The 21,179-nt window shown below is 40.1% G+C and overlaps 1 protein-coding gene and 1 pseudogene across 2 annotated transcripts; one reads left to right on the top strand and one right to left on the bottom strand.

The window, feature by feature from the left end:
- Window positions 1-9,479: 9,479 nt before the first annotated feature.
- LOC148881107 (putative L-gulonolactone oxidase 6) lies at window positions 9,480-15,789 on the top strand (annotated as a pseudogene). The gene is made up of 3 exons (XR_016104749.1): window positions 9,480-10,264; window positions 14,232-14,485; window positions 14,705-15,789. The product of XR_016104749.1 is annotated as a putative L-gulonolactone oxidase 6 (transcript).
- Window positions 15,790-18,167: 2,378 nt separating this feature from the next.
- On the bottom strand, window positions 18,168-19,701 carry LOC148881106 (protein BRANCHLESS TRICHOME-like). The gene has a single exon (XM_088963381.1). The coding sequence runs from the start codon at window positions 19,397-19,399 to the stop codon at window positions 18,407-18,409; it is 993 nt and encodes a 330-aa protein (XP_088819507.1). The 5' UTR covers window positions 19,400-19,701; the 3' UTR covers window positions 18,168-18,406.
- Window positions 19,702-21,179: the final 1,478 nt, after the last annotated feature.

Genomic DNA, 21,179 nt, shown 5'->3' with positions numbered 1-21,179 from the left:
TTTCGAACTGGGCTAATTTGATTAGTCACTTAAGGGGTGAATTCTGAGATGGATCAGCTGATAGGATTGGGCCCACACCCTATCCACTTAGAGAGTCCAAGATCTATATAAGATTTAGATATGGAAACTTCCAAATTAGATTAGGAGATGGTTGATCTAATCTGCAGATCCCTTATCTTAAAGGGACTTCTAATCCAAATATGATTTGGGTTAGCAACTCCTAATGGGATTAGGAGCTGATCCCTTTAAGTCTATAAAAGGAATAGGGGGCGGCAGCTTTTAGACAATCACAAGCAAGCAATACACATTCTTGTCTTCAGAGCTGAAATCACAAGAATAGAGAATCTGCACCCTGCAAATACTCTCTTGCCGCCTCCTTCCTGCAGTCACTGCCTACAGTAGTTCGATCTCCAATTCTTGGGAGAAATCAAGATTGGATCTTGATTCCAATCTTTTGGAGAAAAGATTGGTGGGGAGTTGTATTCACAAGCCGTCCAGGTGATTCTTGAGAAGGTTCAAGTTCTTTTGGAAGAACACTGCTGATTCTGCTCCACCCTGCACTGCGCCATCTTCAGTGGGAGTAGATTTTGGATCCTTCCTTGAGCGTGAACACCTCCATTGGGAGATACTACTTCTCTGTATCAGGTATTATCTCTCCCTACACCTTTTGGTTCAGATCTGGTTCAGTTTATGGTTCAAGAATGATCCTTGAAAATATGATTTTCTACATAGGGAATTCGATTCCCAGTTGAAGGGAGAGAAAAATTTTTTGGGCGTTCATGTGATGGATTTCCTATCCCTTCAGTGGTATCAGAGTCATGGTTCAAATCTTGAACCATTCTGTTTCAGATCTGAACATGTGCAAATAGGGAGAAGGTGTTCTACCCAATTTGCGCAGATATGGGTTTTGGGAAATTTGTTCCCAAAATAGATGGGTAAATAATCTGAAATTAATTCTATATAAATCTGATTACTATTGGGCCTAAGCATTGATATTTAAATAAATGGTTAATTCGGCCCAACCTATAAAGGCCCAGTTTTAAATAGTTAAAACTGCTAAAAGCCCACTTCAAAGGATAAAGCTATATGGGCCAAACTGGGTAACCCTAATTCAGCCCATATACCTAGATAATATTAATAGTTAATATTATGGATTTTTAACGGGCTTCCAATGGGCCTTATATATAATTAATTGATTGGATCAATTTATCCCTGCATGAGATGTTTGGATGTGTGATGTGCAGCGTGCATGGGCCATAAGTGCTTGGCCCATGCTCATTCGACAGTGGCTCTTGCGCACACCATGGCTGAATGCACATCATTGCTATGGTGTACCTTTTGGTCATTGGATGACTTCCCTCAGTGGTGGGCCCCATTCCTCATCAAGAGGTTACGTGCGGACCCCTATCCGATTTAAGGCCCACCGAAATCTAACTTTATGAAAGTCAGTGGGAGCCACTTTGGTTTGACCTAAATCAAACTATAGTGTAATTAATTGTTCCCTCCAGCTAATATGAGTGCACGTGATAGGGAGATTCATATGATGAACTCTCTAAAGGCCTTCCATCATTAGCATGAGGATGGGTCCTTCAGTAATGAGGAAACACACCAGAAAATGGACTATCCATTTGCTGTTGTGCTTGTCTAAGTGTTTCATACGATGATAGGGGCGTCATAGACCGATGTGGGAGGGGCTTCACCAGAAAATGGGAACTCTCTCATGGTACCTTGGCGTTCACGAATATGATGGGTAAACACTCAATAGACAGAAAAGTTTACTTGAAAACGGCTATGAACCTTGTCTGGCAGAAGCCAAAGGGAAAACCCATATGATGAGTGGATATGATCCTTCACAAAAGGTGGTGGGGTTATGCAGCTGAAACAGTTGGCTCCATGCACCCTATGTAATTTCCCACATTTCCAGAGACAACCCGTATTCTCCGTCACTGAGAAAGGAGGAAAATCTCAGAGATGAATAAATGGAAATGGATCGTAGATTAAAATCCATATCTATGAAATGAACATAAATCAAATTAGGTTGTGGACTGATGTTTGCTCTTTTATTAGAAAATGGCAAACGGATCATTTGCAAAGCTTCTTGACGACAACAAGCTTAAGGGCCCAAACTATGCTGACTGATACAGGAACCTTATGCTGGTCCTAGCTTCTGAAAAGTTGGACAAAGTGGCAAAGAATCCTACCCCGGAGCATCCGGGTGACAAGGCTTCTGAGGCTCGAAGGAGAGACTATCAGGAATGGGAGGAGAAAAACTCCCTTGCCCGGTGTTACATCATTGCCTCCTTGGACAACCCAATACAGAGGCAGTTTGATCAGATCGAACTTGCCAAGGACATATTGGATAGTCTCAGGATGATGTATGAAGAGCAGAATCGTTCTACTCGACAAAAGGTCTTGAAACAGTTCATGACCACACAAATGTCCAAGGGCCAACAAGTTCACGACCATTGTCTTCGGATGATGGGCTACATCAACGAACTGGAGGCTCTTGGATCTGGGCTGGACCTTGCGACCCAGATAGATGCTATCCTTAATTCTTTGCCTCCTTCCTTTAATCCGTTCATCATGAACTATAACGTGAACAAGCTGAATGTCAGCTTGCAAGAGCTCAGCAATATGTTGCAAAGAGCCAAAGAACTGATTAGAAAGGATGAGCCTGTAGCTATGCTTGTTGAAGCTAGCAAGACAGGCAAGAGAAAGAGGAAGGCAAAGAAGCCTCAGAAGAAAGCCTCTAAGGGTAAGAAGCAGAAGAAAGACAAAGCATCGGATGCCTGTCACTTCTTCAAGAAGACCGGCCACTGAAAAAGGAATTGTCTTGCCTACCTGGAATCCAAGAAAGGTAATTTTGAATCTTGTGTTATAGAAACCAATTTATTGGTAGCTTCTGCATCCTGGTGTATTGACTCTGGGGCTTCAACTCATGCGTGTAACTCACTACAGGGGTTCAAGGTAAGCAGAAAGCTGAGTGAAGGAGAAGTTACACTCTACTTGGGGACTATTGCAACTGTTGTAGCCGCGGCAATAGGAACCGTGGAGTTAATTTTTAGAAAAGGAAAAATTGTACTAAAAGATTGTCTTTATGTACAAAATTTAAGAAAATTTTGATTTCTGTTTCAAAACTGTGTGTAAATGGTTATTCTGTCTTCTTTAGTAATACGATTACTATTAAAATAAATAACAAATTCATCGCATATGGGGAACTGGAGAACGGTCTCTATGTTCTACATCCTTCTCTAGAAACTAACATAACCGAAACTACGTCGGCTGAAATCCCCAAGAAGAGAGCCCGTGATATAGTTAATCCCACGTGTCTGTGACATTACCGACTTGGCCACATCGGTGTTGACCGAATCACAAGGTTGGTAAAGGATGGTCCTTTGGATTTTCTAACTAGAGAAGATCTTCCCACCTGTGAGCCTTGCCTACAAGGTATGATGACGAAACGGCCATTTAATGGTAAGCCTGAAAGATGTACAGGCACACTTGACCTAATACATACAGATGTATGTAGTCCCCTGAGTGTTAGGACACAAAATCAACACGTGTATTTCATCACCTTCACAGATGATTTCTCACAATATGGTTACGTGTACCTAATGAGACACAAGTCTAAATCCTTTAAAAAGTTCAAAGAGTTTAGAAAAGAGGTCAAGAAACAGTTGGGGAGAGAAATTAAAGCCCTTCGATCTGATCGAGGTGGCGAGTATCTCTCTGACGAATTCAGGGACTACTTAAAAGACAATGGGATAGTATCACAATTAGCTCCTCCTGCTACACCACAACTTAGCGGTGTTTCAGAGAGGAGGAATAGGAACTTCTTGGATATGGTCCGGTCACTTCTCATACACTCAGAGTCACCCACATCCTTTTAGGGTTACGCATTAGAGACTGCGATTTACTTGCTGAATCGGGTTCCAACCAAATCGGTTCTGAACACTCCATATGAACTTTGGACCGGAAAGAAACCAAGTGTCAGGCACTTGAAGATTTGGGGTTGTCCAACACACGTTAAAAGAACGAGTGCAGACAAGTTGGAATCCAATACCAGTCGTTGCCTATTTATAGGCTACCCAAAAGGCTCTGTAGGTTACCTATTCTATGACCCAAGTGAGCAGAAAGTGTTCTACAGTCAAAATGCCCAATTCTTGGAGACCGATTACATCATGGACACCCATCGTCAGGAAATTGTTCTTGATGATGAGAGCTCAGGAGCAGCGGGAGATGTCCCACAAGTTCCAGGTAGTAACCAACCTAGAAGATCCACTCGGGTATCCAGGCCACCAGTTTGTTATGGTTATGACTAGGATAGTTACCAGGTGGAAACCTTGACTAGTGAGGAGGATCCCATGACTTACGCGGAAGCTATGTTGGACATAGATTCCCAAAAGTGGGTGGAAGCCATGAGACTAGAGATGGACTCAATGGAGACCAATGGAGTCTGGACTCTAGTAGATTCACCCTCCGGGGTAAAAGCAACCGATTGCAAATGGATTTACAAGAGGAAGAAGGGCCCTGATGGTAGGGTTGAGACCTTCAAAGATCGTCTGGTGGCGAAAGGGTACACTCAAAAAGAGGGCATCGATTATGAGGAAACCTTTTCGCCTATGGCCATGCTTAAATCCATTAGGATCCTGCTAGCTGTAGCAGCATACCATGATTATGAGATTTGGCAAATGAATGTCAAAACTGCATTCCTGAATGGAGATCTTACTGAAGATATCTATATGCAGCAGCCGCAAGGCTTCATAGCTGTGGGTCAGGAAAACATGGTATGTAAACTCAATAGATCCATTTATGGACTTAAGCAAGCTTCTAGAAGTTGGAACATCCATTTTGACTCTGCTATCAAATCATTTGACTTCGAGCAGAATCCAGATGAAACCTGTGTTTACAGAAAGTATAGTGGAGATAAGGTTACCTTCTTGGTTCTGTATGTAGATGACATTCTACTCATTGGGAATGATGTAGGAATGTTGACTATGGTGAAAGTATGGCTTTCACAGCAATTCTCCATGAAAGATCTTGGAGAAACCTCCTATATACTGAGTCTTCGACTCTATAAAGTAGATCGAAGCGGATAATAGGATTATTCCAATTTGCTTACATTGACAAAATAGTCAAAAGATACAGCATGGAAAACTCCAAGAAAGGAAATGTTCCTTTCAGGCATGGAGTCACTCTCTCCAAGAAGATGTCTCCCAAGACTTCTGAGGAGATTGATGGCATGGAAGACGTTCCCTATGCCTCTGCTGTAGGAAGCATCATGTATGCCATGCTGTGCACTCGTCCTGACATTGCTCAGGTAATGAGTGTAGTAAGCAAATTTTAGGCCAACCCAAGGCAGGAGCACTGGACTACTATGAAAAACATAATTAAGTATTCGATGGTAGCTCACTACAGATCCAAGGGTATATAGATGCTGATTTTCAGTCGGATCCAGATGATAGAAAGTCTACATCTGCATATGTTTTCACGATAGGATCGTGTGTTGTTTCCTGAGTGTCAGCAAACAAGGGTCCTGAGTAGCAAATTAATAGTCCACAACCCAAGCCGAGCGCATTGCCATAAGTGAGGCTGCCTTAAGAATGAAGGTGTTCATTCTTGAATTCGGAATTCAGCACATCACCCATTCCACTGTTGTATGACAACACTGGACCTACGGGAGGATAATAAGAGGTAGCATCAGCGAAGAATGTGGTAGACCCAATGAATAAGCCACTGTCACAGAAAGTGTTTGAGAAACACGTGGAAAGTATAGGACTCCGGCTAGTACCTAATTGGACCTAAGTGCAAGTGGGAGCTGTTAGACAGTTTTATATGCCCTTAGCTTCAATCAAGATGATGTATTTTATGAGTTTATTGTAAATGAATAAAATTACATATTTGGTTCATGTTCCCTGGGTATGTTTCTGTACGATACCCTTAAACTGGACACTTAATGAGACTCGTGTCAGTTTAAATGTTCACAGCCAGTGGGTCGGTCTAGGGAGACTCATCCTGACAAGGCTGACACTGTGGTGCCACCAAGTCGGTTGGGGTGGCTTGTCTCAACTACCGGGGTGAGACCCTAGGCACATATAGTGTAGGATTAATTGAATCTTTGAACTGGACCAAATTTCCAGTATTGCCCTGGACCTTGGAGATTGATGGGCAAAACTGGAAAGTTACACCCGACCCCTAGACTCGATTATGATACTGCACTAGGTGTCGAATTGGGTTGTCTTTGATGTACCAATCAGTGAGATCCTTAGCGGGGGTCAAAACCTGGGTATGTTGGGACAGTCTAAGAATTCATCTGAGTGGGTGATCATAGTGACAGGATCAGCCCCTTTGTCGGACAATGGTAATGATCGGGGATGCACTCTCACTGATGGAAACCAAGACTGCCGGCAGCCGATTTCAATCGTTGAGATTTGTTTTGCAAAATATATTTTATATGAGATATAAAAGTATATAAATTATGGTTTCAAAATGATTTGCAAAAGGTTTTAATTCCCAGGATCCATACAAGAGAGAGTGCAACACTGTTCCTTGCAGCCCAGGGAGAAGTCCTCTCTTGTCGGACAGTGTATGATCATTATGGGCTGAGAGGTTAGGTGTAAGACCATTAAGGATAATACCTGATGGGCTAATCTTGCATCTGCCCACAGTCCCTGGGTGTTACAAGGTGGCTTGGCCCAGGTACCACTTAGGGTAAGTGTTGGGCCCATAGATCCCATCTGATGGGTTTCAGGGGGTGCACTATCCATAACAGTGTATTTGGTCAGGCCTTGTTAAAAAGGCTGGGCTGAACCCATGTGGCTGATGTGTAGATCAATGTTTGGGTCCCACGCCATACAAGGAAGCCCAACTGGGCAGCAGTTTGGAAGGCTAAATGAATACATAACCTTAAATGGGTCTTAAGCTCATTTCGAATTGGGCTAATTTGATTAGTCACTTTAGGGGCAAATTCTGAGATGGATCAGTTGATAGGATTGGGCCCACACCCTATTCACTTAGAGAGTCCAAGATCTAAATAAGATTTAGATATAGAAACTTTTTAATTAGATTAGGAGATGGCTAATCTAATCTGTAGATAAGATAAGGGTTATTCATTATCTTAAAGGGACTTCTAATCCAGATATGATTTGGGTTAGCAACTCCTAATGGGATTAGGAGCTGATCCCTTTAAGTCTATAAAAGGAAGAGGGGGCGACAGCCTTTAGACAATCACAAGCAAGCAATACACATTCTTGTCTTTAAAGCTGAAATCACAAGAAGAGAGAATCTGCACCCTGCAAATACTCTCTTGTCGCCTCCTTCCCGCAGCCGCCGCCTACAACAGTTCAATCTCCAATTCTTGGGAGAAATCAAGATTGGATCTTGATTCCAATCTTTTGGAGAAAATATTGGTGGGAGTTGTATTCACAAGCCGTCCAGGTGATTCTTGAGAAGGATCAAGTTCTTTTGGAAGAACACTGTTGATTCTGCTCCACCCTACACTGCGCCATCTTCAGTGGGAGCAGATTTTGGATCCTTCCTTAGGCGTGAACACCTCCATTGGGAGATACTACTTCTCTATATCAGGTATTATCTCTCCCTACTCCTTTTGGTTCAGATCTGGTTCAGTTTATGGTTCATGAATGATCCTTGAAAATATGATTTTCTAAATTGGGAATTCGATTCCTAGTTGAAGGGAGAGAAAAAGTTTTGGGCATCCATGTGATGGATTTCCTATCCCTTCACATGATTCACTGGCCCTTGCCAGGTGCATCTTGAACTGGAAGGCATCTACGTGACCATTTGGATCGAATGATCCGTCATACTTGTATAGTAGAGGAAGCCATGAATGCTGAGTTTTCAGAAAAAAAAAAAAAAAAAAAAAAAAAAAAAAAAAAAACTGTAAAAGCTTAGAGGAAGGCTTCTTGAAGCGTTTCCCACAAATTGCGTCAAATGATGCGGCACGATCCGGGCACTCCTAGCTAGCTGCTGACTGGCTCTTAGTTGGCAACGGACGGAACTTGAAAAGAAGAATGTGAGGGATTCTCGGGGGATTTGCTTGGCGGGAATACTCCGAAGCTTAAGTTAGAATGTTGGGGGAGAAAGTAAAGAGTGTAAAGAGGCTAAGATTGTAGGTCGCGCTAGATCCCTGAGTTCTCAAGATTAGCTTGAGAGCAAGTAAGATGACTCAAAATCATATTCGATCAGAGATCCCTCTCATCTTCGACTAAGGGGATTTTATAAGGGCGTTCTTGTCAAATCGGGCGTAACCGCCATTGGGCTTCTATCGCAGCCATTACCTGTTAGGGCTCCACAGGTGACCGTTGCAGGGTACTACCCAATTGGATGGATGACACGTCCCGAGAGGACAGGCACGCCACCATTTGTCAAGAGACATGGGTACAGTCTTTGAATGGGCAGGGACTGCGCCGTCAGTCAAGAGATGTGGCGTAGTCTGATAGGTGTGGTCTTGTCGATAGAAGCTTCCTAAGAGCATCGAGTTGCTTAGTCGCGAGTTACCTTGTAGCGAGCTACCCTATCGTGCAACAAGCTATCTTGTCGCGAGCTACTTCGTAGCAAGCTCCCAGGGGTACTTCGAGGTGACCCTCATTGAGATTGTCTTTGGGGCAGTCTTTCTGCCTAAGTGTTGTAGTGAGCTGGTTACCCTAGCTCGTGAGTTGGGATAGTCTTGGAGTATTCTCTTTCAGTAGCTCGGAGAACCTCGAGCTCGCGTTGTAGTGAGTTCCCCCTTTAGTGAGCTACGACGTAGCGAGCTGTCCTGCAGGCTCATTACTTAGTCACAGTCAGGCTGTGGTGCTGAGCTGTTGCTCGTATTGAGCCAAGTCCACGTGTCATTTTCTCAAGGGATCGGGTCAAATCATCCTCCATCATATCCCATCCTTTGCAACACCTACGTATGTCATGGTTAGTGAGGATTGTTGGGTGTTAGGTCCTGCAGGTCCCCATCTTCAAATTAAGTGCATCTAATATTTTGAGTTCGGATCTCATGCCTACAAGAATCCTACCCATATAACAGTATAGCTATTACATTGGGAACATTGATCTTCGGTATTTATATGTTATCATTCATGGGGGATATCGGGAGTCCATTATCTTGCCAACAAAAAATCTTTTCGAACATGATATGTATCCACACATAACATGCATCATAGAATTTATTGGAGTGGATTTTATGTTAGAAGGAGATCAGGAATGAATCCATCACCCTGTTTATATGTTTCCATTCATAGAGAGATGTTCCTAGTATGACAGATTGACCGGAGATCTCAGCTGTAATGTCTTTTCATATTTAACGGTCCAGACTGAAGTTGAACCCGGTATCCAATTGATTGGTTCCTGGGTCGAACGGTCCAACGTACCATCCAGTTCATTATGGTTTTCAAAACCATGATATAAAGCTCTCTACAACTGGATTGCTTTATTGCTTGATTTTTATTTTTTATCTTGCTTCATTGCTAATGATGATTACTTCATTACCATAAATACATATATGGTTTGCATTACCCGTTAACATTACAATCCTTTTCTCTCTCTGTCTGTCTCAAAACTTTCAACAATGCCTCGATTGGGAACGGAAACGGCTCTTCTCAGGCATGTATTCCGGTCACAATGTGTGTTTTTAATACTATGTATGGTGTGGTGCAGCCCCCCGGACGATCCCATCAAGTGTTCAGCTCAGACCAGTAATTGCACTATCACCAATTCCTATGGTGCTTTCCCTGACCAAAGCGTATGTCAAGCGGCGGAGACGGTGTACCCAACCTCGGAGAAAGAGCTGGTGGCCGTAGTGGCAAAGGCCACGATGAACAAGAGAAAGATGAAGGTAGCAACTCGTTATTCTCACAGCATACCCAAACTGGTTTGTCCTGACGGTGAGGAGGGTTTGCTCATAACCACCAAATATCTCAACCATACGTTGGAGGTGGATGCAGCGAAGATGACGATGAAGGTGGAAAGTGGTGTTTCCCTTCGGGAGTTGATTAACCAAGCAGCCAAGGCCGAGTTGGCTCTGCCTTATGCGCCTTACTGGTGGGGTTTGACGGTTGGTGGCCTTCTTGGCACCGGTGCGCATGGTAGCTCTTTATGGGGGAAAGGAAGTTCTGTTCATGACCACGTAATCGGACTTCGGATCGTCACTCCTGCCGGACCTGAGGATGGCTACGCAAAGGTCCGAGTTCTCAATAACAGTCACCCAGACATGGATGCAGCCAAGGTCTCGCTTGGAGTCCTTGGAGTTATTTCACAGGTAAATAGTAACTTATTATATATACTCATTTAGTTCGTACACTGAAACAACAATTTCCAAAAAAAACCTAAAAAACGAAATTCAAGGAAACATAAAAGGGTAATGAAAGAATTAAATATAACATTTTTCTTAAATTTATTTAAAACTTATTCAGCATTTGTCAAAGAGACTTAAAATCATTTTGTGATTTTTTTATCTTTATTTTCTTTTAAAATTTCAAAGTTTATTCTGAAAATTTCAAATTCATGCTAGTGGTGGGTTCTCTCTCTAGGATGGCAATTTCCCCCTAAAAATCGGGTCAGGTTTTCCCCGACTTTAAAAGGGGATGGGAAAAATAATTTTTCCCCAAACAAGAGATGGGTTTTGTATATAATTCCTCGAATCCAAAGATAAAATATCTTTAGGGGTGCCTCACTCCAAATCCTTACAGTAGTCTTCAATAATGATTATCATGGTTTTTAAAACTGAACCGGTCAGGGGTCCGGTTATCAGTTTGAACCGTCCGATCGTTCGACCCGAACAGTCGGCCCGTTCTGACAAAAAATTAAAGAAATAAAAAAATTTGAAAAACGGTCAAAAGTGTTTAAACGGTTAACCGGCCAGTTCAGCGATTTATTGACCAAAATCAATGGTTTTGAGGGAAAAAACTGATTTAGAGAAAAATGGAACCAGTCAAATGATCGGTTCCCGGTTTTTCTAATCCGACCGTCTGATCCAGTCCGATTTTAAAAACCATGATGATTTCCGTTTCTCCACATTCCACATGCCCAATTAAAGCTTGATTTTCTACCAAGTTTTTGCAAGGTTTTCTTCTTCTTCCATTCTAAATTCTAAAAGTTATAAATGAGTTGCTTAGTGACGAAGGTACGTTGAGTGGAATAACCCCGCAAGGCATATTTAAGTCTTTTATCCAAAAATAAATGATTAATATAATTGATGGTTTTGGAGTATATAGCATATGATCGTATGCCCCACGCAGCTTCACTGCAGCAAACTGAGGGGTTCCTACCCTTAAACGTTAAGTGGGATTAATTTCTATCCTTGCCTGCGATTCCTATGAATAAAGTAATCATGAATTCTCGATTCCTATGTCTAATAATAAAAAACACATACTTTATAGTACTAGTAAATTAGTAAGTGTGCACGTGCTTTGCATGTGACAGTTCTAGATGATGATAATGATAGAAATAATGTATTCAAAAATTTCTATAAATATGTATTTAAATTGAGTATTTTAGTCAAAACAAAGTTCCACAATATTATTCATATTTTTAATAGTAGTGTAAACATAGAATTATAAATGTGTTCAAATTTTCCTATAATTTTTTTTTTGTATTTCTATGTGTAAAAAAATTTTGATATGTGTTTAATTTTTCTATAGTTTTTAAATTTTTCTATAATTTTTTTGCTTTTCTATAATTATAGATGTGTTTAATTTTTATTATTTATTTATTTATTTATGACGTTAAATGTTAACACATTTGACCCAAAAGTTGAACGATTGATCTTTGTCAAACAGTAAAATAATTCCACTTTTTTTAATTCTAAATTATGTATTTAATTTTCATTATCAATAAATAATTCTTGTTTATTACACTTATTTTTTTAATTTTATTAATAAAAAATATCATAAATGTATCTAAGTTTTCTATATTGTTGTAAATTTTATATTTATTTTTATTTAAAAATTTTTGTTACCTAACTATGACTTCATAGGTTGATCAAGTTAATTCAGATGGTTGAATTAATTGCTTAGCCACCACTTTGATAAAGAATGGTTTTGTTTTTGAGTCAATGCTAAAATATATGGGTTTATATTATTAAAAATATTGACATGGATCTAATTAGTAGCATTCATTAGTGAAAATTAACTTAATATAGAATTTAATAAGAGAAAATGGGAGTTAATACCTTAAGTTATAAGACTTAATGAGAGAGAATTAAATGAGGAGGAAAGTAATAATTTAAGTCACATTTTCAACCCTTAGAATTTAGAAATGGACTAAATAGACAAATATGGGCATTTTAGTAGCCATTAAAGCTGCAATAAAATGACTTTTATACCATTTCTCAAACAATGAAATGGAGGGTAATTTTAGTCCAAAAAAACTTCCACTCTGCATTCACACTTTTATATATAGTATAGATATTTCTAAGAGTTAATATTAGACCCATGACCCATTAATAAATTATTAACTTTTAGAAAACATATTCCTAAAATAACTTAACTAAAAATAATTAACAAATCAATTAAAATAAATAATTAATATGTTAATAACTTAACATATTCCTACTGGAACAGAACCAGTCGAATGCGTCCTACACACTGGATCCTTCTCAAAAACCCTCCGGAAACTCTAAGCACCAAATCTTTTACAGTCTTTTCTGCAAGACTGATGTCAATAATTGATTTCTTGATTTCTTTCTTCTGCAAAGATCAAATCTTGCAAGAGGGAATGGCGGCGGCTAGAGGAGAACTCCTAGGATGAAGATGGCTGAATTGCTTCTCTTCTCTCTGGAATGTGTATGAGATCTAATCTTAGTTCGCATGATGCTTTCTTGCTTGAACCCTTGGCTCGAAATCTGATATTTTTTTTCTCTCTGGGTTTTTCCTCTTTTCTTCTTGATTAAGAAACCTCCTAATTAGGAATTATGCCAATCCAAATCAATATTTGGATAGGGAATTATCTTAATCCTATCTGCAGATTAAGTTAACTTACTCCTGATTTTATTAGGAGGTTACCAGATTCAAATCTGATTTGAATTTGGTCTCCCTGAGTGGATAAGGTTAAAGGCCCAATCCTTTTACTAACATTAATCTTAGATTCGCCCCATAGATGGGTGATCATATCAACTCAGCTCGAAATAGGCTTTTGGCCCATTAAGTGTTCAGTGCTTAACTAGTTTCCAATCTGCTGCCCAGTTGGGCTTCTTTGTATGGCATGGGACTCAAGCATTGATCTACACACCAGCCACATGGGTTCGGCCCAGCCTTTATTACAAGGCCCAGTTGAATTCACTGAAAAGCTCAGTGAACCCCTGAGCCCATCACATGGACCCTATGGGCCCAACACTTACATTAAGTGATCCCTAGGCCAAGCCATCTTATAAAAACCCAGGGACTGTGGGCAGGTGCAAGATTAGCCCATCAAGTATTATCCTAAATGGTCTTACACTTAGCCTCTCAGCCATTAATGATCAAGCATTGTCCAACAAGAGAGGACCTCTCCCTCGGCTGCAAAGAACAGTGTCGCACTCTCCACTCACATGGATCCCGGGAATTAAAACCATTTGCAAACATTTTGAAACCGTATATATATATATATTTTTAATTTTGCAAAACAAAATTTCAATGATTGAAATCAATTGTCGGCAATTTGGTTTCCACTAGAAATAGTGCATTTTCAATCATTACCTTTGTCCGACAAAGGGGATGATCATGTCACTATGATCACCCATTCAGATGAATTCTCAAATTGTCCCAACATACCCAAGTCTTGATCCCTGCTAAGGATCTCAATGATTGGCATATCAAAGACAACCTGATCCGACACCCAGTGAAGTATCATAATCGAGTCTAAGGGTCAGGTGTAACTTTCCAGTTTTGCCCATCTGTCTCCAAGGTCCAAGGCAATACTAGAAATCTGGTCCGGTTCAAGGATTCGAATAATCCCATACTGCATGTGCCTTGGGTCTTACCCTGGTGGCCGAGACAAACCATCCTAACACTTTGTGGCACACCAGTATTAGCCTTGGTAGGATAAATCTCCCCAGACTTATCAAAAATACATGAATCTCTATAAGTATCCAGTTTTAGGGTCTTACATAGAATTATACCAAACAACATGACTCAAACATGCATTTTATTTATTTACACTAAATATAAAAAATACATCAAATCAGATTGAAACTAAGGACATACAAAACTGTCTAATAGTTGAACACATGTGTATGGATGTGGGTGTAGATAACTTTCCAATTACAACCTATACTCAAACGGTCCATCACGAATTTGGTGAAGACGACTTGGACTTACAGATGAAGCTGTTAGGTTTGGCAATCAACACGAGTTTGCAGACATGACATGGTATCCCAATCAAGGTAAGGTGATCTACCGAATCGATGACAGGGTCTCCACCAATATCTCTGGTAACGAACTGAACGATTTCATCGACTTTCGCTCCACACTCTCTCTTTCTTTGGCACTCATAAGATCTTCAGGTATTAATTTGTTTAAATTAATTAATTAAATTTGTTTGCATTTGCATGTTGAAATTGACATGGGTTGTCTACACAAAATAAAATTAACGCGTACATGCAGTATTTATATGAAGGTAGCTTATATAGCTTGTACTATATTTCTACTTCTCTCTAGCTATATTTCTACTTTGAAGTTGAGGGTTTTAATATATTAATTAATTGGTGCCTAATGCCTAACAGAGGAGATACAAGAATCAACAAAGAATGCAGATGGCAAGTGTATCAGTTCGAAGATAACAACTTCCACATTGATAGGTGGTGGTTTCGGGCTAACAAATGACGGAGTGTCGTTTAAGGGGTATCCAGTGATCGGATATCACAACCGGCTGCAAGCATCGGGGAGCTGCCTTGATAGCCCACGGGATTCTCACATCACAGCTTGTCCATGGGATCCCAAAGTGAAGAGTCAATTCTTTCATCAAACAACCGTAAGCATTGGCTTGTCCAATGTAAAGAATTTCATACAAGACGTGCAAGAGCTAATCGCTCTAGAGCCCAAGGCCATGTGTGGATTGGAGCTGTACGATGGCATCTTAATGCGATATGTGAAGGCATCAAGCGCCTATCTGGGTAAACAAGAGGATGCAATTGACTTTGACATGACATATTATCGAAGCAAAAACCCATTGACTCCAAGGCTTTTCGAGGATATATACGAAGAAGTGGAGCAGATGGCATTGTTCACGTATGGAGGATTGCCGCACTGGGGGAAGAATCGGAATGTAGCATTCGATGGTGCAATTAAAAAGTATCACAACTCCCGAGAATTCTTGAGGGTGAAAGAGGCGTATGATCCCTTGGGACTCTTCTCTAGTCAACGGACGGATCAAGTTCTTGGATTACAAACCGGGGTTACCATAATCAAGGAGGGCTGTGCCCTGGAAGGCTTGTGTATATGCTCTCAGGATATCCACTGCGCCCCAGATAAGGGCTACTTCTGTCGACCAGGCAGAGTGTATAAGGACGCACGGGTCTGCACACGTTTGACGTCTCACAACAACATGCCATTGCAGTTATAATTAATAATAAATAATGGACATATATTTCGTACATTTAATAATAATAATAATAATAATATGTTGTATGGACCACCAATTAAACTGTTGATTTGATACTAAGGCCTTCTAGTAATTCCCATGCTTTAGATGAATCAATAGTACATGGAATGCGTTTGAAAAAATACATTGTACATTTAGATATATATGGTATGACTGAGTACGTACGCCCTCTCAATAGATCCATGGGTGACAGGATTTCAATTTAAATTAAGCTGCACTGCGCATGCATGATATATGATCTGTGGATAGATTCATAATTCATATTACATTTTGCTTGCATTTGACCTATTCTGCTTGAGTTACATCGTCTCTATTCCCCATTAAACATAACATTACCACAAGGCCCCATGATAATTTTCTGGGGTCTTGTACGTTGCTCTTCCACATTTGGCTAAAACAAATTAATAAGAGGGATTTGAAAAAGTTGGAGGCTAACCCTAGTATGAACTAATAGTTAGTTTGCCATTACTCATTATTAGATCCGTTTATGGGCTGGGTTTAAGCTTGGCTTTTATAAAATACAGTACAAAATCAGGTTTGAAATCCGGCCTATGAACAGGTCTAGCTGTCGTTACTCATAAAAGAGTGAATGGGTCAGAAATTGATTAATGTTGCCGCCCACGCCCACAAGCGATGACCCCACTCACCTCTTAGGTGCCCTTCCTTGTCGATGTCGAAATTCTTGGTTAAGGTACACCAGACTACAAGTTAGAAGGCTAGTGAGACTCACCGACGGAGAATTCGAGAATATGTTGTCAAGGGGCATAACTACAACTGCATTTGCGCTCATGGCGTGACATGACATCCATAATCTAATCCATTGGTGGTGCCCCATACACATATACAGAAAGAAAGACTAGCTATATGTATCTTTGTCCACCAGCCAACATGCCAGGGTGTGTACAGCTGAAGAACCCTTTTTAAGGAGTAACTTTTCTTTTATTTGTTGAATTTGACATATAGAAATAAGTAGCAGGTCAGGTCTATTATATATAATTATTATTGTTTAATTAATTTAGGTTTTCACTTTGATTTACTTTTTTTGAGAGTACTCAGGGAAGAGAGCTTATTAATTAATTATTAGGAGCATTGATAACGTATCATTGCCCTTCTCCCTTTTAAATTTTTAACTGGTATCAAAGCTTAGCGCTTTTTCAACAACAAGAGCATCGATTATTTATTATTCTAATGAGCCAAATTAATCCTTACTTAAACTTTTTTGGGTTACCAAAGGAAATTAAAGTAAAACTACACCAAATTATACTTTGCTTGGTGACTGATAATCACTAGAATTAATAATGAATAATCAAATTAGCATCGACCAAGCGGTCTCCAAGCAATTTTTTGTCTGAAAAACCTCCAAATTTGGGGATGAGTAGATCATTATTAATAAATTAAAGGATTTTGATTTATATTGATTTACACCAGGCCAAGTCCTGGTGGCGGACCTGCAATACTTGCCAATTGCAACCTAGTTACGCTGCCTTGTTTAACCGATCCTCTCTCTCTCTGTCTCATACACAGTCATGAATAGTGACTGATAATGCAATTTCATTTGTAATGGTGCAGAAGTTTGGCAATGCAAATGGAAAATAAAGCCCCCGAAGCAAAAGTGAATTAAATTTTGCAATTTTTTTTCATTAATAATTTGCACTCCATGCATTTGTGTTATTAATACAAATGAAAGCCTTAGTACAAAATTAAACAGCTAGTTTGAGAAAAGTCGGAATTCCCAATGTAACAAAAAGTTTTATTTGCAACATGCTGCATGGCCCGCCCTTACTTGTCACTTCTGACACTTTACACTGGGTGCCTGGGCGGGGATGTTCTGAGACATTCATCCGTATTGTCTCTAGAATTATTGAGTTCTGTAGCCAGAGATAACTCTTCAGAACTCAGACTTTTTTCCCTTTCTTTTCCTCATTCTTAATTATAATACCCCAGATCAATCCAATCAGTGATAAAAATTCCACATGAATGAAACGGTGAGACCATTGTCAGTGAATTTGATTATACCACCCACTCATCTTTTGGTTTTCTTACCAACAACAACCCATATGCTGGTTCCGGTGTTCGTCCAATAGACCGATACAATTTAGCAATATCAGGTGACTGTGCCATTAAGATTGGTACAACAGAGGCCTCCTCTAGTCTTTTCTTAACACCAACAGATTTTAAGAAAAGATAAAAGGGTTTCCATAAAGCCCTTTGAGTTCTGAGAAGAGACCTCCTGCTCACTTCTCACTTCTCACTTTCTCAGTCACTGTACAAAAGCCAACAGTTTTTCTTTTTTTTCTTTTTTTTTTTATTGTACACAAAGATCTCTCTCTCTCTCTCTCTCTCTCTCTCTCTCTCGTCCCTACTTCTCAATGTCAATCCCTGCCAGAGGGGGTCCTTGGTTGAGTGGGTTCATGCATCTTTCCTCCTTGCCATATCAATCACATAAACCAAACAAAGGACAAACCTAATCCAAAATTCATTTTCAGCCTTGTGACGTCTCAAAACAGTTGGTTTCTTTGGTAATTTTCGAGACAGATCAAAAGCAAACACGATTCATGATTTACAGACTATGTACTCATCTCCAATTTCGTCAGAGAACCATAACTTAGAAATTAAACTTTGGATACTTACAAGCTTGAATTTGCTTTTTCTCTCTTCTTTCAATTCGTTGATATATAGTTTCGAATGAAGACCCATTTGAATTAATACCTAAATCGTTGTAACGATAAAAAAAAATCAAAAATCAGAAAATTATTTATCACATAAGCAACAAGGAAAATGCACAGACAGACGTAGAGAAAGAGAAGTGAAACAGTAAACCGGTTCAGCCCACAATGAGATTATTGGTTCCGATGGGGCTCTTCTGTTTCAGTAGAAGTCGAAGTTGAGCTTTCTGGCACTCTAGCTTCGAACCCAGATGCCTCCCTCTAGAGCCAATTGCGCGAATCACTTTCGGGAACTCCACAAACCCTTTGATCCCTCTCTTTATGTGGGGGTTTTCTGCTTCTGATGATGCTTTTCTCTGTTGATTTGCCGTGGAACGAACAAGATCGTTATATTCAATGCTATTCGAATTCCCAGATATACCCATGACCATGGTTGTGGACTCCTTAGCACTACTAGTAGTAGTAGCAGTAGCAGCAGTGACAGTGGAAGTAATTGCCAAGGCCTTCTTCTTCTCCCGGTTCTTTGGTTCCACGTTGGTTGTTGGTGTCCCAATTTGAGACCCTTTCGAGAATTCCAACTCTAACAACTTTTCCTCGAAAAGAAACTTCGCTTCAGTTAGCTTCATCTGAACCCTTTCTTCTCGCAGCACCTCAGCCATCCTCAGCATCTTCCTCTCCTCCTCCATTTCTCGCTTCAATCGACGGATCTCTTCCTTATCCGATGCAATCTGCTCCACGAGTTCTTGGCAAACATGTTCCATGGCTTCTCTTCCTTTTCTTTCCTCGGAGAGCTCTTTGGCTAGTTTTTTGTTGTCGGATTCGACCTTCTTGCGAATTTTGCATTCCAATTGAAGCTCTGCTCTCAATTCCGCAATCTGGGCTCGAACGGTGTCGAGCTCAGTATCCATAACGGGTCTGAAGAATCTGAGATCCCAAAGTGAAGCGGCGATCTTACGAGCAGAGAGAGGGAGAAGGAGACGACGATGATGATGATGATGATGTTGTTGACGTTGATGTTGGAGGTGGTGGTGATGCTGATATTGATGTTGCTGATCAGAATAATAAAATGGGTTTTCATAAAGCTTCCAGCTTGGGAAGGTGGTGGAATTTTGGTCTCTGAGATCTAGTGGGCTTTCTATCGTCGCCATCATCTCGTCCAGGCTTCTTCTTCACTATCTCTCCTTACAATTTGATGCTTTTTTATTCTTCTCTGAGCTTTATCTCTCAAGAAAGCAAATGGGGTTGGCCCATCTCTCCAACCATTTGATTTTGCTTCGATAAATCGTAAGGGGACGACGGGTGGAATCACATGCACCTTAATCAACTCGCACCGTCATTCGTCGAGGTTCAATTCTAAAGTGTTTCGCTTCACCCATTCCATCTCTGACTCTGGGATTCGTCCACTCCATGCCTCATTCTAATTTCTAAGCATTGCTAACATACGGGTTAAACATCGTCATTCGTGACTCGTGACTGAAAAAAATAAAATAACCTGCTATAAAAAATAAATAAAAAAAGACTAATAAAAAAAAAACGATTTTTTTATAGGATGTATCGCTTCCGTGTTTGTGACTTCGTGTTGGTAAAAAAAAAAAAAAAAAAAAAAAAACGAATCGACATTTATTTTGCATTTTATCCCTTCAAAAAAATAAGAATCCAAATCTAAACGATAGAATAAATGTCACTAGATAGATCCGGTCAATGAATTGTCGCTCTGTAAGGTAAGCTTGGTTCACTTTGTTGTCAAGACCGATGGGCTTGGTAGTTGGCACGCTGGAGAACGTTGTAACGCATAATGTGTGAACATGGGCTGAAATAATCGAATCAAAGCCTTTGATTTGTTCGCATGGCACCATGTTAAATTAGTAGTGATTTCTTGGTGGGGTTATCGCACTACATCCAATTACGAGTGTAACTTGGGTGGGCCTAGCCCGAATTCAAATCGACCCAACGTGAAATTTTATATGGGCTGGGCTTGAATTTTTTGTTGTCGAGTTGGATTTGGGGTCTAAGAATTTGGGTTTTTATTTTTTGGACTGGACCTAAGTCTAGTCCTTAGGAAACTAAAACCTGGCCCGAGCTTGGTTCAATCATACACATTCATGCATATATATGTATATATGTAAATTTTCACATGCATACTTACATATACACCAACATATTTGTATGTACATAAATTTATGTACATATTTATTTATATACATACATATTTATATATATACATACATATTTGTATAAATACATACATACATGTATAATTTTAGAGCAGGTTCATTGACCAACCCGAGCCCAGCCTAAGCCCAAGCGCATTAAATTACAATTTGGGTTGGGCTCAGGTTGGGAAGTTTGGGCTTCACCTCAAGCTCGGTCTGGACTCGAGCCTTAAGCCCAAATTTTAGGGTTGGGTTGGGTTGGGTTGACCATAAATGCAATCCAACCCTCCCAACTTGCACCCCTACAAGGCCATGATTTTCTATTTTAACCCTAAACTTTGAAAGTCCTAAACATGATTTGATCCATGAGTCACAAACTGTGAAGAGTTTTAAAATCCCTATAGTTTAAACCGTTAAAGACTACATGATTCTTGTGAGCTATAGAAATCCAAAGCAAAGCAATCCAACAAGATCAATACACCCCTATAGGGTAGAAATCTTACAAGCTACACTAGTTAGTTTGTAGTTCAAAAGCACTCCACTCCTTTCAATAGAAAGGAATCTGCCACCATGAAATAAGCACTTTTTTGGAACAAAGGGTCCCCTACTCACTAGATATGCAATTTAAGATCATGCCCCAAGAATGACCATATCATTTTAAAAGGAGAAGACAAGTGGGCCTACATTTAAACTCACTAATGGAATTCCAACAACCATTTTGATTGGTGGGTGGATTTCTAACAGCTAATTTGTTAGTGGACTTTTAATAGTTAGTTTG

The sequence above is a fragment of the Nelumbo lutea genome, chromosome 1 (assembly GCF_056320005.1).
Source record: "Nelumbo lutea isolate HS-2025 chromosome 1, American lotus-T2T, whole genome shotgun sequence".
In the NCBI taxonomy this organism is placed as follows: Eukaryota; Viridiplantae; Streptophyta; class Magnoliopsida; order Proteales; family Nelumbonaceae; genus Nelumbo; species Nelumbo lutea.
Note: the sequence above shows the minus strand (reverse complement) of the source record. Positions and strands in the feature narration are given on the sequence as shown.

What these genes read in the sequence shown, in the direction of transcription:
- LOC148881106 (XM_088963381.1), bottom strand. Translation starts at nt 19,399, where the DNA reads ATGATGGCGACGATAGAAAGCCCACTAGATCTCAGAGACCAAAATTCC.